General features: G+C 42.7%; 1 protein-coding gene across 1 annotated transcript; it reads right to left on the bottom strand.

The window, feature by feature from the left end:
- Window positions 1-9,143: 9,143 nt before the first annotated feature.
- Window positions 9,144-9,578, bottom strand: smim36 (small integral membrane protein 36; the record flags this gene model as incomplete). The annotated part of the gene is made up of 1 exon (XM_084485222.1): window positions 9,144-9,578. The coding sequence occupies one exon, from the start codon at window positions 9,576-9,578 to the stop codon at window positions 9,144-9,146; it is 435 nt and encodes a 144-aa protein (XP_084341348.1).
- Between the last annotated feature and the right edge of the window lie 2,843 nt (window positions 9,579-12,421).

The following is a 12,421-nucleotide window of genomic DNA, read 5'->3' as shown; positions in this document are numbered from 1 at the left end:
GTCTCACCTGGCTAGGTTTTTTATAGTGCTCGTTTCCATGGTAACACACGTTAACAAACAGGGTCGTGGAAAGATAACCAAAGCAATGGTCTCCCGGGTGGATTTCTAATTGTTATTTTGGAACGATACGACTACAGTATTTGATACACACACACACACACACACACCAGCTGACCGTTTGCCTCCCGTTGTCCTTCTAAGCATTCGAGGGCCACAATATGAAACTGGGTGGAGGGTATGTCCGACACTAAATGAGGTCATTTATAATATAGGTGTTGTGTAGTTTGTGGACTTGGGTCAGGTTCACTTTTGATGAATGTGAAGTTTTCCCCCCTTTGTTTTTTGTTGTATTGTAAAATCATCCCAAACATAACATATATATTTTTTTTCTCATACGTATGCTATTGTAGAGCGTTTCCCATGACGCCGCAACAACCTGTTGATGTTGGAGTACATTGGCCTTCCCTCTTCTAAATTCCAAAAAGTGTTTGTTTTTTCTGCTGTGTTTTGCGATGAAACCGCATGTTGCACCATCAACACTTCACACCCTTAAATCCTGCTCTTGTGTTGATCTTAGTACTCAACATAGTTGATCACAAAGCTTAGCAGTGCCGCTTATGGCTTACAGACAATCATGGGGAAATTAATTCATGCATGCTTATTAAACAGTTCTTATCGTTCAAGGTTTGTTTTTATTGCTTGGTTATCCTGTTGGTTTAGTTAGGGTGTGGTTCTACTTGATAACATGAGCAGAAATTATTTTGTCTTCATTAATGTCAGACCTGATAGATGGTCTGTGATGCGACCACTCTACAGAATGTCAGTTAAGACATGCATTCTTCAGTTGGTATGGTAATGACATGAATGTATGAAAAGGCAAAAGGTTGTTCTGAAACAATATACTGTATGTTTTTGTTCTGTCTATCCTTTAAAAGCAATAACTTGATGTAACGTTGGCTACATTTCTTTGCCGACTAACCAATGCTGATGCACCAACAACTGTCCCACAATCGCATGTGTTTTTGTGCGTTCCCCAAATATGTCAGTTTTTTTGCATGAAAAGACATTGAGCAAGTCTTTATTTTAATGCGTCGCTGTTTCATCTGATTTTAAAAAAGTGTAATAATTTCTTGCGTATTGTACCAAAAATCTATAAACATAATCAAGTACTCGCTGGTTCTCTCCTGTGCATTCTAGATATGGATTTATTTATCCTGGCATTGACAGATAAGATTAGCAACCTGTAATAAGCTGCCATGGTGTGTTTTATTTTGTTCATTGTCAATTTCCTTTACTTTGGTGCAATAGATGCTTCTCTTGGGTTTCTGCCTGTAGGCCTATGTCATGTCCCATTTCCACAGCGATGAGGTTGCCCCCTGGTGGCGAAAGAGAATGAATGTATTTCTGATGTACACAGTTGGTTTAGTCGACTATTGTTGTCTTATACTCTGGAGTAGCTAATCACTTGACTGCTCTTTATTACCAACCAAAAAATCTATAAATACAAAATAGAGGATATAATGATATTAAAAGTTATAATGTTTATACAGAGATAATATTGTTTCTTTTTGTACAGTCTGTTTATATATTTCCTGTGTATTTTGGCAATGGTTATATAAATCTATATATATTTCTGTATCAATATATTTCTATATTATATTCTTCAAAGAGATATATTAATATCGATATGCCAAGCCTGGGCTTTTCAAGCCCTTAAAAGAGGTTTGTATTTTGTCGCGTGACTTGACATGACTTAACAGAAAGCGGAAGGTGAGGTAAACCCCAAATTCTTTCTAATCGTTCTCCTGCTAAGTTTAAAATACCAGAAGCTGATAATTCTTTCTCCTTTATACTCCATACGATTTTCACAGCCGCAGTTTTGCGGTTTTGGTCTGGACCTGAAACCCAAGGCATATCTGTTTTATTTGTGATTGTTTTAACTGCTTTTTGCAAGTTCATCTTTTTTCTTTTGAAAAAGGATTGAAGCGCCTTAGTGTCGACGCTTACTATTATGTATAGTGGCTGTATGGCCCAGAGGAATGTAGTCACCCAAAGTAAAACACTTAATTCTTAATTTCTTTCTTTCGTTTTTTTCTCAGATGAGTTCTGTGATTGTGACCAGATGTTACGTTTTCTCAGGCATCCTTCAGTATCTATTCCGAGGTTTGAGAAGGCCTGTTCTGTTTGATTCTGTGTTTCTGATAGTTTTCATTGTCCTCGATTGTGTTTTATCATGATTTCATCAAATTATGAAAAAAAAAATATTAAAACTGGGAAAATTCACTCTGTGTGCCGGCTCATTCATTAAATTCCATGGAGAATAATAAAAATCATTTAAACAATTTCTCCCCATTCACAAGAGGCCTTCCTTTATGTGTCATATTGTCCGAATAATTAGTGTATGGAATTTTTACATTTGTAGATTAAAAAATGGCCTAAGTGGGCATTAGTTTATTATATATGCCTGGGTTATACATATAACCCACGCACGTGGGTTACATAAGTATTATTTATATTCATGTTATATTTTGGGGGTTGGTTGAAAGTGCTTGAAAAGGGACATGCTGTTCCATTTTGGTCCAGTAGATAGCAGTACTGTCTTTTTGTCTTTTTCCACAGCTGCGCCAAAGCAGAATAATGACAGCTATCAGGATAAACATGCGTTGTGTGCTGTAACACGATACTCAAGTAAAGGTTAAGGAAACTTCAGAAAAAGTATAGTAAGTATAAAGTATATAAAAATACTATAATAAAATAATACGAGTTAAAAAAAATAACCCTAATCTCATAATCTGAAATGTCAAAATGGGCATGTGGGGTGTTTGTTGGGACTGCATCGTTTGACAGTGCTACAATGGTCAAACTGCTGGCGTCGTACTTCTGAATGCAATGGATGTTTCCGTTCAATTTGCCGAGTGTAACAAAAACATGGATGTCAATTGAGTTAGCATGTGAGTCGGACTTTTTGGATAAACAAAAAAAAATCTTGTGTGTGTGTGTGCGTGTGCGTGTGCGTGTGTGTGTGTGCGCGTTGGGGGTGGGGTTCAAACTCCCTGTGTAGTGACAGTCAATCATGTTATCCTTTTCGCCCTTTAAAATTCCATTTACATAGTTTTCCATTAGTTGGTATTGGTGTTATATAACATTTTCCTGACGGCACTAAAAGGGAGTCAATTTTGGATATGCAGTTAATCCCCCGGTTTCGGATTCAGCCAAACATATCTCAGAAGTTTTCTCTGATGGATGGACGGATGGACACTATTTAACTGCCCTGGTTTCAGACATCGATTTAATTTGATATAGGCCTATATATATATAATGTCAAAAAGGGCATGTGGGGTGTTTGTTGGGACTATATATATATAATATATCCTTTACTTATCCTTTATTTTACTTTTTTAATAGTGGGAGGCCATAGCGGCCGGGATAACATTAACTCACACACCAAGTAAAATGACGCTTCTTGACTAATTTATTGCACGCTAAAACCCACCAGCTCATAGCGCCCCCTTTGCCATGCTAACGATAATGCTAATCTGGCTAGCCACCATTCTGAAAGTCTCCCGCCCACTTAGGGCCCGGGTCCACATAGCAAGCTTTTCTGGCAGAAAAGCGCTGGCAGGGCGCTGGGATGAAATGATTTTTCGGTGAGAGGAAAGAAACATTGCACACGTTTTTTTTTCAATGACAACATATCAAACCCTAACGTTGTGTGGTTTCTTGTAAATATCTATATTTGATATATCATAAAGTTCCGGATAGACGGACACAGCAAGAACAAGTTTGTCATCCATTTTCTTGTTTAAGAGGGTGACGAGTCCCGCCCGCATCTAAATATGATTGGTTGCCAGAAAAGGAGCGGCTGTGCCTGTGACGACACCAAAGGTTTTCGGAAAAGCTGAGATATTTTCAACTAGAAGCACCCTGAAAAAGGCCCCAAAACATGGCCCCACGGCCCCTAACTCTGAGGGACTCAATCTTATACATTGCGATTTTATAATACACATGTATATTTACAAGATGTTAAATCAAGATTGCTGGTGATATGAAACAACAGGCACAGCATCGAATGCAATTTGATATACCTTGGCTAGAAACAAAAGTTTTTAAAATCTCTGACACCGTGTTGGCAAATTAACCTTGCATTGGATAATTTTTTCTCTGCAACAATCTTGCTGTTCAAATGTATTTGATATTTTTCTGATATAAAAATGGATAACTTATAGCAGGGATAGCAGGGATTCTCTTCTTAAATCAATGAGGACTGTGGTGGAGGAATTGAAAGATTGTGGACTGTGGTGGAGGAACATGGCAGTGAAATCAGGTGGTACGTTCACATCACTGGGAATTATGGGAAAAACATTTTTGCGATGGAAAGTTCTCGTGAACGACACTTCATGACGCTCTGATGATTCTACTTCCGTTCGGCAACTGGGGCCAGATTTTGCTAACAGATGGTGTGTTCCAGATGCCTCGGACACCAGCCTTCCGAGTTCCAAGTGGGGAAATCTCCCAGCTTTCTTGCGGCATTTCTCGGAGGCACTTCCCCTTTTGGTCGCCCCCCTCGGAATTCTGAGAGTAGACCGAGGTCAGTGATGACGCTCTGAACAAAAATGGCTGCGCCCGTGAATTATTTTCTTTGTATTTGTACCACGTTGGTCATTTTAATGTTGATTTTAAATGCTCTTAAACACTTGATTACATTTCTTCTTTATTCCGGTCATCAATTTATGCATTGCACGGTCTTGCTGTGCGTGCAATACAATGTAAAGTTGTGTTGTTCGTTTCTGAGCTGGTTTGCTAAAGAGGCTAATGTAGCAAACAATGACTAGCCAATGACATGACACGATCACAAGACGGACGGAACGCTACGAGTGCTACGAGACAGGAAATTACATCACAAGTGCAATTCGGAAGGCTGGTGTCCGAGGCATATGGAACACACCAAGAGGTGCCCAGTTGGTGACGTATGGTTTACTAGTAACGTGCATGAACATGGCTGAACATGAAAGTTTTACTCAATATAAAAGAATCAACCATCATATCACATACTTTACTATTGATTGACATTATAACCGTCTGTTGGCATCGACTTTGCTCAGTTGTAAATGTTGTGTACTGGTAAACCAGCTCTAGAAGTGGGCAAGTGTATCCTTCCATACAGTGGCAATACAATGTGCTTCTCATAAATGAAAGCAAATGGATATTAGGTGATAGGCTACAAGGAAATAAAGGTGTGCAAACTTGAAACTGATCCAACTAAGTTCTGTTTAGTTCTGACAGTTTTTTATCGGATAAAAACCCCTGCTGTGAAGAACTTTTAGATTCTGAACGCAGTGCACATGAACGGTCACTGTCGGGAACACGCGTAAGCGTGAGTGTCATCACTGATGAGGCTTCTCGTTATTACCACCAGGACCATGACCATTCAGCCCCTAACCACGGAGGTTAGGGGTGGAGAGGAAGTGACGTCATCGCATCCTAGCTGTACAGAGTGGCGGGTGAGTTTATTTAAATCTTCTCAAATTATTAAATAAAGTGAAAAGTTTCAAAGGGCAGGTCTGTAGACATAAGATTTGTCTTAGGAGCCCAAAACCTAGGCTATAACATCAGTGGTGGGATACAAATTTTTGTTCAGCTGCTGCTTTCAAGTAAAGCTCCACACACGAGTGGGTATATTTTTAGCTCAGACAAGGTCTGAAAGCGAGCCCTTACATTGGCATTGTTATTGCCATGCCTTACCTACCGAGCTATGCGAGGCCACGAGTCTTCCTCGGTGGAATGTCTGACATCCCAGCCACTCGCCATACACGTTGGCCTCCATGGCGCCTCAAAGTTCTCACTCGAGTCTTCGTCATCACGTGCGTCCGTGGTATTGGTGATAAGCAGCAAGCACAAATGCCAGTCTGTCAACAACCTGATGGAGTTTATATAACCCCCCAGCCCCCCCCGGCAAAGAGACACACACACCACCAAAAAAAACCAGATAATATGTAGTGCAGTAATCCCACAAACATGATATATGGCAGAGAGAATATCTGCGTAATACGTGCGAGCCCCTACCATTGGTCCGTTGAGTTGGCTGGCATGACGGCCACTGACTGAGCCGCCCGGCCCATTCGGTTTTTTGGTTGTCGTTTTTTTTTTTGCGGGTTTTATTTATCTAAGCGGATTTGGCGTTGGTGAATCTGTTGCTGCACGAGCACACGCTGAAGGACCTGGTGTTGTATCATCTCCCTGGACCGTGCCAGGGCCAATGGGCTGCCGGGGCCCCGATGACGGCCTGGGAGGTCTCCTGTGAGCAGGTGACGGCTGACGTCAATGTAGATGCTGTGTATGACTTAAACAGGGTGGCTTTGGTGGTCCTTTTTCATTTTTAATTCAACAATTTACGGAATTATCTAAGACAGGGGATAGATACGTTTATGTGCCACCATTCCTTTGAGCATGTATTCGACTCCAGGAGTGACATAAACACCTTCCTTATAGTGACCAGCGGAAGTACAACAAAGAAATAGTTATTATAAAGGCAATTTAGAACATGTTGTATAACCAGTGTCAACCCAGGGATGTTTCATCATGTATAATTGTGTCCAGAAGAGATGAAATGGGGAATGAATTTCCCAAACTTTTATAAACATATTTAATCATTGATATATTGTTAAATGTCTAATATATTATGAATATATAATATATATACATTATATATAATAATAACTTGCACTCATCAAATTGTAGGACACCGAAGTTCGAAAACATTGAAAACATATTTGAGTAAGTAAAAACAAAAAACAAATACAGAATCATAAAAGCCAGAAGAAATAACGATAAGTGATAAGTTTCCAAGGCGATGGGGTTGCGTTGCCTCTTCCGTCCACTTATACACGTCCTCGCTCCAGTTACAAATGTAGCAGTTCCAATTATGTCTAAGAAGCTGTCCCAAATCCTGTCTCCTTGAGTCTTTGGAGGGACCATTCCAACTTGTTAGACTTGAAAGTGCGGTTAGGGTTGAAATGTTTTGTTCGATTCCCACTTATCACTTGACCTGAACAGAATAAGTGTGTTCTGGTTGCCAGAGCCAGGTGCATTGTGACCAGGGCCACCCCATGCTGAGGAAGACAGCATGGGGAAAGCTCTGGTTACTTGAGCCAGAACGTGTTCTGGGATGTACTTTCTTGTTTTGTCTTTTTTTCATTCCAGGGTTGTGAATCTGCAAAATTGGGTCAGAAGAATCATTGTTAATATGGATTCAAAACAAGTTTTTCTGGACACAGAAACCATTTAGAACGATTTACAATCATAACAATGGTGGTATGAATGTGGATTGATAATGCACAACTGTAGAGTGAATGCAAGCGTGTCCCACTGCCCATGTGAGACATCTCCCCCACCATTCTGAATGAATGCTGTTCATGAAGGTGTGCAAATGCTAAGCACGAATGCTACACTAAGTACTATGCTAAGCATTTGATGCTGCGCTAGAAAAACGTAGCACTCCAGATGGTCACGCAGAGCCACTTAGCCCAACAAAGCACTTAGCTAAGGGCACCTTACACAGGACACATGACTCCCACTGCTGTTCCGTCTGTACTGCCATGATAAGACTGTTTGCACGTAAACATCTGTTATTGGAGCTATATTACATCTAATGAAAAACGCTTCACAACGGGTTAGTCCTTTAGGCACCGCAATCTCCTTTTCCACCACGTGCGTCATGCGATATCTGACGTCAAAGAGCCAAGTTATGTTTTCACCGCACGCACGCTATACGCCTGTCCATCCATTCATTATTTCCTGTGTGTGTGTGTAGCTGTGGCTGATCTGATCTCCAAAGTACAGTACAGAGAGAGTGCTAACAGAGACTCAAGGTGCACGGCTGGATATTATGGGATGAACTAGGAGCCAACTCCATTCAAAGTCAAAGTTAAATGTATATGTGGGGCCCTTAATCACAGGGATGTTGTCAAAGTTGTCATTTTTTAGTTTTTTTTAACAAATGGTATGGGGTTTTGGGCAACTTGGTCATGGAGGTCCTACTGGAAGACTCTGGACATTGGAGTTTGAACCCAGAGCATTTCTGCTGGGAGTCAAACACCACTAGTCTACCCTGCCCCCCTTTTTACAGATTAGTTTGTCACATCTTTCTGTGTGAGGTTCCCCCCCATTATTATATAAGCAAGCATCATGCCATAGCAGCTGATTGGCGACCATTGCCATGGTGCCCCAGCGGGGTTATTTATGCATGATTAACAACTGAAGCTCCTGAGCTATGGGGAAAGTGCCATAACTGCAGACAATCATTGTTTTTCATACGTGCGTGGTTAGAAGAACCGCACTTGGAATAACTAGCACTCCATGCGATCCATATGTAGATTATACGGCAGGGGGAATATGTGCCAGTTGGCAGCGCATGGTGTAATCTGCAAGTAAGATGTACGGCTCAGTTGGTCTTACAAGGAGACGCGTATATCTTCAACCCGCTGTAACTTACAACAGCTTTCCAGATGTGAAAGCCGTTATCCCCTACCAAAGCCACATTTTGTAAGCATATGTTACACAACACTGTGTTAAGTATGCTGTTGAGCCTTAATGTTGCATGTGTCAGTATACCTGAATGTGTGTGCGTGTATTACACTATTTTCATGTCAACTGGCCTATCAACATTTTTGTTGTGCCCTCTATAAGCATACTAAATCCAGGGAAAATATTCTAAAACACAGAGATTAATTTGCCAATATCTCTATGATGATTTGTAGTAACCTCCTAATGCACCACGTTCAAGCTGGCTTTACCCTGATTTAACGAACAGTGACCTTGACCCAATGACCTTAAAATGATGCACACGCAAACACACCAGCATATACGAGAAACCAATGAACATAAGTGTATACAGCATCTGTAGTTTGAAGCAAAAATTAAACATATTTGAAGTTTGTTCCCAATGCTCACCTCTGCAACTTGGGCGTCGACATTCACAGGAAGTATTCCTTTAAATTGGTCTTTTTTTTGACGTTGTTCAAAATATATACAAATATGTACAGCTCTATAAAAACAATACTGTACAGAGTGACAGGAGCAGCAAGTCCCACCAAAACAACCCAGAACTCCTCTCCACCTCAGTCTCCTCCTCTTTCTCTTCTCCCTCAGACCAGCGTGCTCCTCTTCTCCCTCTCCCTCTCCCTCTCCCGCTCCCTCTCCCTCTCCCTCTCCCGGTGGAGGTCAGGCGTGGGGTGTTCGGCGTGCCCGGGCACCATCTCGGTGGGCTCGTAGCGGGTGGAGGTGGGCGAGTTCTGCATCACCACCAGTCGTATGGGCGACTGGCCTGAGTGGGTCCCTGAGGCCCCGCCGGGGCCCGAGCCCGGGGGCGGGGCGGTGGCGGTGGCGGCGGCGGCAGTGGCGGCGGCGGCCGGTGTCGGCGCGTCATCGGGCGCGTACTCCTTGGAGGGGTCCTTGCCCCGGCAGTCGTACAGGATGCAGGAGATGAGGAAGACCAGCAGGAGGATGACATAGCTGGCCACCAGGATGATGAGGTTCAGGGTGACGGGGTCGATCTCCAGGTAGAACTCCATGAAACCCATGGCGCCGACGCATAACTCTCGGCCCGCCGCCGGAGGTGAAGGTGGGGTGGGGTGGAGATGGAGAGGGGGGGGGGGGGGTGGGGGGGCTGGTGGTTGGGGGGAGTGCTGCTAACCTGCTGGATCAAGAGCTGGGGAGAGGGTGGAAGGGGTCAGGCGATGGCGGAGAGGTAGAAAGACCACAGAGAGGGAGATGGGGAGGGAGGTAGAGTGAGAGGGAGAAAGAGAGAGAGGGTGCAGAGTAGTAGTGATGGAGGGTTGAGGCCGCGTGGGGAATCAGAGTAGGAGCAGATGATGACTGTCTGGTGATGATGTCAGTAACAGTGGACAAGGCAAAGACAGCTGGGTCGGGCAGAGCATGGGAGAGAGAGAGGGGGGGAGAGGGAGGCAAACAGAGAATGGCATCACAGAGAAATGAAATGAGAGGATCAGCAAAGAGCATCAGTGAGTGACAGCCAGTAGAGAGAGAGAGAGAGAGAGAGAGACAGTGAGAGACAGAGAGAGACAGCAGGCTGGGATGGATATGAAGGCTTTGTGCTCAAAGGATGTTAATCCGCACTGCTCCTCCAACCTTGAATTTCTGCAGCCAATGACCAAAGCTGCTCAGTTTAATAACTTAAGCTTCCATTTTAATTTTACCAACTGAACATCGAGTGGCAGGTTGGAGTAGGCAAAATTATGCACAGCAAAATGGAGGATGTGAATTCATAAATCTGTGCACCATCACACACAGACAGCCATTCACACACACACACACACACACACACACACACAGACATACAAGCACACACACACACACACACACACACACACACACACACACACACACACACACACATACACACACACACACACACACACACACACACACACAGACAAACGTCACGCAGGCCTATCAGCTTGCCATCAGCGTCACTTTCAGGATTTGGGGAATCATGTAATTTGTATTAAATAACCGTAATATTATATCACAGTAGGTGATTAGTTTTAGATGTGAAATTAAATTAGATTAAAAGCATGTACGGTCGGATAACACAGCTTGTCTTATCTCTAAATGTGTTCATTTTAAGGGTTTTAAAGTCGGCAGTCTGATAGCATGGAAGAATATAACATGGTAGCATATTAACACCCCTAGCTTATAAGAATACCAATAAACGAGTCCATGAGCCCTCTTCCTCCTCCTCATCCTCCTTTTCCTCCTCCTCGTCCTCCTCTTCCTCTTCCTCCTCCTCCTTCACCTATCTCTGGTTCTATTGCGTATTTCCCACTCTCTTCCTCCACGCGACCAGGGTTTGACCTTGTTGTTTGGTTGCCGTGGCAGTGATGCGCTTTTTGTAATACACCACATGGATTTCATTAGTGACAGGAAGAGAGCCGGGTCCCTCCATTGAGACCATATGTCGGGTGTCTCAGCACAATAGAAGGAGTAGATCCTTGATCTATGTCTGACTTAAGCCTTTCCAGCCAGCCATTGATTCTAGGCACATGTGTGTGTGTGTGTGTGTGTGTGTGTGTGTGTGTGTGTTCGCGTGCTGTTTTGTCTTTTTGCCTCTGTTCTTGTATACCGTATGGTACATCTGCCTCTTTTTGTGTGTACAAATTGATATGTGTACGACAATGTGTATGACATATGTTTGTGTGCTGTTTTCATTGTGTTTACAACGGCTAAAGACTGCCGGGCACAGCCACAGACGGCAGCCATTTCTAAAGCCCTCATGACGATAACCAGAGATTATAAAATGGAAATCTTCCGCCAAAGGTCACACAAAAAAAATATCTAAGCTGCTTTTTGGCTAACACTTGTCCTGGCCATCAAACTCATTGACCAAGCTATTTCTGTCTCTGGGGGTCAAGATAGTGTAGTGGGTAGTGGCTGGGCTGTTTGACTCCCAGCCAAAAGATTGTCAATGGTCACAGTGCCTGTAGTCATCCTTGAGACACTTACCTATCTAAATACACTATAAGTCCCTTTGATACAAGCGTCTGATAAATTACCAAATCATAAATGGTAGACACAGTAAGGCCTGGACTACAATAACTATTAAACATGATGCTTTGAATACTTTCCACCTATTACCCTCGTCTCTAGTATGCTCAACATGTAAACCTACATACTGTTTAAAGACAAATCCCTGATCCAGCACCAGTCTGAATCGGTTGATTGATTTGGTCTGATGATGTCACATCGTAGTAATAACTATAAAATAGGATATAAAACAGTGTTGAGATTTGCCATTTTCCATCTAAATAATTGAATCCATTCTAATCCATTCTGTTTAGTCTGATAGGGGCGACACCTGTGATTATAATCCCATTCCGAGTGCTGACACTCTACCAGGGGGGAGGGGGGCCGTTTGTATTAGCCACACACAGACACATCCATAAATGTATCATAGTAATGGTCATTATGGGGTCATGTTTAAGAAGGGTTACATCTAAAAAGTAGTTGTTTCGCAGGCTTCATGCATGAATGCAATGCATAGTGTGGGTATTGTGTCATTTAATTTGTTCTTATCGCATGCTTTTTTGTGTTGTATGATCTCAGTGTATTTGATGGTATCTTACCCTGTTTTATCTGATCTCTAATCTGTCTTGGTGATATTGTGTGTGGGCATGATCCAGCACAACCACATTATTGCAGCTCCAACTCGAATGAAGCATATCTCTTGAGAACCAGCGACAGTGTGGTTGCTGGTCTGGTAGTAATAGTGGTATTTTTGTGGTGGTTGACAATCCTGCGGTGGAAGGCAAAAACATTAACAAATGAGATGCTGCTGAAAAATAGAAACCATGTAACTCTGCGCTCCAGTCTGTAATCCACTTAACCCCTCTCTTTGTCCGGATGA

The sequence above is a fragment of the Micromesistius poutassou genome, assembly GCF_964030765.1.
Source record: "Micromesistius poutassou genome assembly, chromosome: 21".
Classification (NCBI taxonomy): domain Eukaryota; kingdom Metazoa; phylum Chordata; class Actinopteri; order Gadiformes; family Gadidae; genus Micromesistius; species Micromesistius poutassou.
The sequence above is the reverse complement of the archived record's forward strand: the minus strand, read 5'-3'. Positions and strand labels throughout refer to the sequence as shown.